Source organism: Magnolia sinica, chromosome 4 (assembly GCF_029962835.1).
Source record: "Magnolia sinica isolate HGM2019 chromosome 4, MsV1, whole genome shotgun sequence".
Taxonomy (NCBI): Eukaryota; Viridiplantae; Streptophyta; class Magnoliopsida; order Magnoliales; family Magnoliaceae; genus Magnolia; species Magnolia sinica.
The window spans coordinates 50,158,508-50,161,943 of NC_080576.1; the positions used below are offsets into that span (position 1 = coordinate 50,158,508).

Genomic DNA, 3,436 nt, shown 5'->3' on the forward strand with positions numbered 1-3,436 from the left:
TCATTGGGCTGACCTTTGATTTGGACTACCCATCATGTGGGGCCCACTATTATTATTGCCCATCATGTGGAGTCCACCTTTGATGTAGACTATCCATCATGTGTGCCTCACCTTCAATGTTGGTTGCCCATCGTGCAGGGCTTGCCTTGGATATGTGTCATTCATCATTAAGGGCCGACCTTTGATGTGGACCATCCATCATGTGGGGCCACTTCAATATGGGTCATCCATTATGTGGGGCCTAACTTCGATGCCTACCATCCATCATATGGAGCCTACTTTTAATGTGGACCATCCATAATGTAGGTTCCACCTTTGAAGTGAGTCGTCCATTATACTAAACTCCTTTGGATGTTGGCTTTTTATCATTATGGGCCAACCTTTGACGCGGACCATCCATATGGGCCCACAATAATATGGAGTCATCCATCATGTGAGGCCCATCATTTACGTGATGGTCCACAGTGTGAGCCCCACCTTTAATATGGACATTTCACCACGTGAGGCCTCCTTTGATAGGGGGTGAGAGAGAGCCTCCCTTGACATGGACAGTGAGAGAGAGAGAACTAGAAAGTCATCAGGTAAGAAGTTTTTAAAAAATACTTGTTAAAATAGATAGCTTTTGGCACATAAGTTATTTTTACAATAATACTTAACAAACTAGCTTAAGTGAAAAAAATAACTTAATTAGTTAAAGTAACTTATTCGATGGTATAGAAACAGGCTCTTAATGCACGCGTGAGGCACACACAATAAGTTGAATAGCACGATTTTTAGCTCCAGGGCACGTTTATAGTGGCGCACGTGTGCCACATGTTTTGTACAATGCCAAGCCCTAGCCTTAAAAAATAAAAAATAAAAAAAATAAAAAAATAAAAATAATAATAAAAAAATAAAAACCTGCATATTTTACATATGAATACTCCTAATCCATTCATTGATCAAGTGGGCCACGCCAAACCAAGGATCGAACCGCATAGTTGTGGGATAGATCACATGTATATAACTTCATAGAAATAGATCCGAATAAAATGACTTGAGCCCAAGGTCCAGCCCAAAATTTTACCAGCCATATATGTCTCGCCCAATTCCGAATACGACATACACGAATAATTCAAGCCCAGTCCAGAGCCAGCCGGGTTTTCCAGGCTAGGTGGGGCCCATTGCCACTCCAAATTGCGATAAGATCCACCAATTGCTTCTTCCACTTTCTATCTCCTTTGAAAATGAAACAGATTCCTTGTTAGACTTTCATGCATTCTCCAATATTGACTTACCTTAAGTCAACAACCTCTGGCCATGTACCAAACACCGGCAATGGCGAAACCTGAAACACCTGCAGCGGCCAAAGCAGCAATCTACGGTCGACATTAAAATTGAAGATGAATATTGTCAAGGAAGAATTCCAGTCTTTTTGTTAATAACAATTCACACATGTTTAACAATAGAAAACCACAAAAACAAAACATTGATATTCTGTAATCTCTAACCTCAATCCGAACCAGTCATTCCAAAGCCGAAGAGTCTGATGATTCGAAGGCGGTATTGAAATCCAACGACACCGATATAGAATTACAAGAAGAATCTCCGCCTCCACCGCCGCCAGCATCTCCACCTGAACCACCACCTCCGCCACCGCCTAGGAAACTTTGTACCAGGCTCTGGCCCATCTGCTGAGTAGCACTGTTGATGAACCCTTGGATCGCTTGGTCCACCACACCGTTGCGTGATCCATTCATCATCGTCGTAGGCTGATTGGCTTGTGGCAGTCCATTCATCATCATCATCATCATGGGCTGATTGGATTGGGGCCCATTCCTCATTATCATGGGCTGATTGGCTTGTGGCCCATTCATCATTACCATGGGCAGATCAGCTGACTGAGAAAGTCCCGTATTCTGATCATTCATGTAGTAATTCTGTTGCTGACATCCATTCACAAACCCGGTGCTTGGAGATTGGAACTGGGTGCCGGTTCTTGGTTGAGCTTGAAAACGCGTTCCAGGTCCAGCTTTCGCCACCATCTGTTGTTGCTGAAGGGCCACCAGCTGATGGGTCTGGGCTTGGACGACAGTCTTGGGTTTGGCAGTCGCACAGGCCAAGTGCGAGTCGAATTCACAGGCATTGCAACGGTAGAGCCAATGGTTGGAGCCCAAGTTGAGGCAAATGTCGCAGGAGAAGCCCTTGTTGCGGTAGGGAGGGAAGAAGGAGAGGGTGAGAGGGTGGTGGTGAGCCGGGTTTTCAAGGGAGAGAGGCATGGAAGCGCATTGGATGTGGATGTCGAGATCACAAGGGGTGCAGTGGTAGGAGAAACCGTAGCCGGGGTGGCCGCAGGCATTACAGTTGAAGAAGCCTTCGGGGTAGGCGGGGCAGGGGAGGAGGGTGAGTGAATGGTTGAGATCGGAGGGGTGGTGGATGAGTTGGGGCATCTGGGAGCAATGGAGGTGGAGGACATAGTTGCATGGGATGCATGTGTAGATCCATCCAGACGGTTGGAGCTTGCAGCCGTTGCATGGTCCTTTGATCTGTGCCTGTTGTGGGGTCGTGAGTTGTAAGGGGTGTGGATGGCTGAAGTGGTGGATCATTGGGTCGTACTGCAGCTTCCCCATCTCTCTCTCTCTCTCTCTCTCTCTCTCTCTCTCTCTCTCTCTCTCTCTCTGGTTTCTTCTCTATTATTGTTCTGTTGAAGGCTCTCTCTCTCTCGTTTCCTTTTTCTGAGTTGGGCTTTCTCTATTATTGTTGAACTCTCTCTCTCTCTCTCTCTCTCTCTCTCTCTCTCTCTCTCTCTCTCTCTCTCTGGTTTCTTCTCTATTATTGTTCTGTTGAAGGCTCTCTCTCTCTCTCGTTTCCTTTTTCTGAGTTGGGCTTTCTCTATTATTGTTGAACTCTCTCTCTCTCTCTCTCTCTCTCTCTCTCTCTATTTATATTTATTTTTTATATACAAGTATGGTTCCATCGTTCAGGTGATCGACGCCGTTGGTATGATTGAAAAGTTCCGGATGACCCATACATGCAAGATCTCGAAGATAGAAAATTTGTAGCACATCAATTGGTGTCCGGAAATATACACGGTTAGGGAAAAAATACATCAGCTGTTCACATTCAATGAAACCAAAGATTCCACGGATTGGATCTTCTAATATAAAGATTTTGTTGCATAGATCTTTCGGATGCAACCCATCAAATCAACGGTGCGGATCACTGAGATATGGTCTTCACTTGAGAAAACTTAAAGGCGTAGCAAACTGTGTTAACTCACGCGCCAAGCACTTACTTCTAAGAATATGAATGTATTCCGCAGACGCGGCTTCCATGGATCCCCCGATCCACGAGGTGAGTGGGATCCCTCACTGTGGAACCCACCTTGATGTATGTGAATTACATCCACGCCATCTATCCGTATTGGAAACCTATTTTTCAGCATGATGAAAAAAAT

The 3,436-nt window shown here is 45.2% G+C and overlaps 1 protein-coding gene across 3 annotated transcripts; it reads right to left on the reverse strand.

The window, feature by feature from the left end:
- Positions 1 to 980: 980 nt before the first annotated feature.
- Positions 981 to 2,741, reverse strand: LOC131243098 (uncharacterized). Of its 3 annotated transcripts, none has more exons than XM_058242195.1 (2): positions 1,491 to 2,741; positions 981 to 1,358 (listed from the first exon to the last, which is right to left on the reverse strand). In XM_058242195.1, exon 1 carries the CDS (start codon positions 2,607 to 2,609, stop codon positions 1,506 to 1,508), a length of 1,104 nt encoding a protein of 367 aa, XP_058098178.1. In that variant the 5' UTR covers positions 2,610 to 2,741; the 3' UTR covers positions 981 to 1,358; positions 1,491 to 1,505. The 3 variants fall into 3 exon arrangements, with proteins under 3 accessions (XP_058098178.1, XP_058098179.1, XP_058098177.1); XM_058242196.1 differs by having other exon boundaries at positions 981 to 1,327; positions 1,491 to 2,740; XM_058242194.1 differs by having other exon boundaries at positions 981 to 1,336; positions 1,491 to 2,739.
- Positions 2,742 to 3,436: the final 695 nt, after the last annotated feature.

Coding starts and splice junctions, on each gene's coding strand:
- LOC131243098 (XM_058242195.1), bottom strand. CDS start 2,609: ATGGGGAAGCTGCAGTACGACCCAATGATCCACCACTTCAGCCATCCA.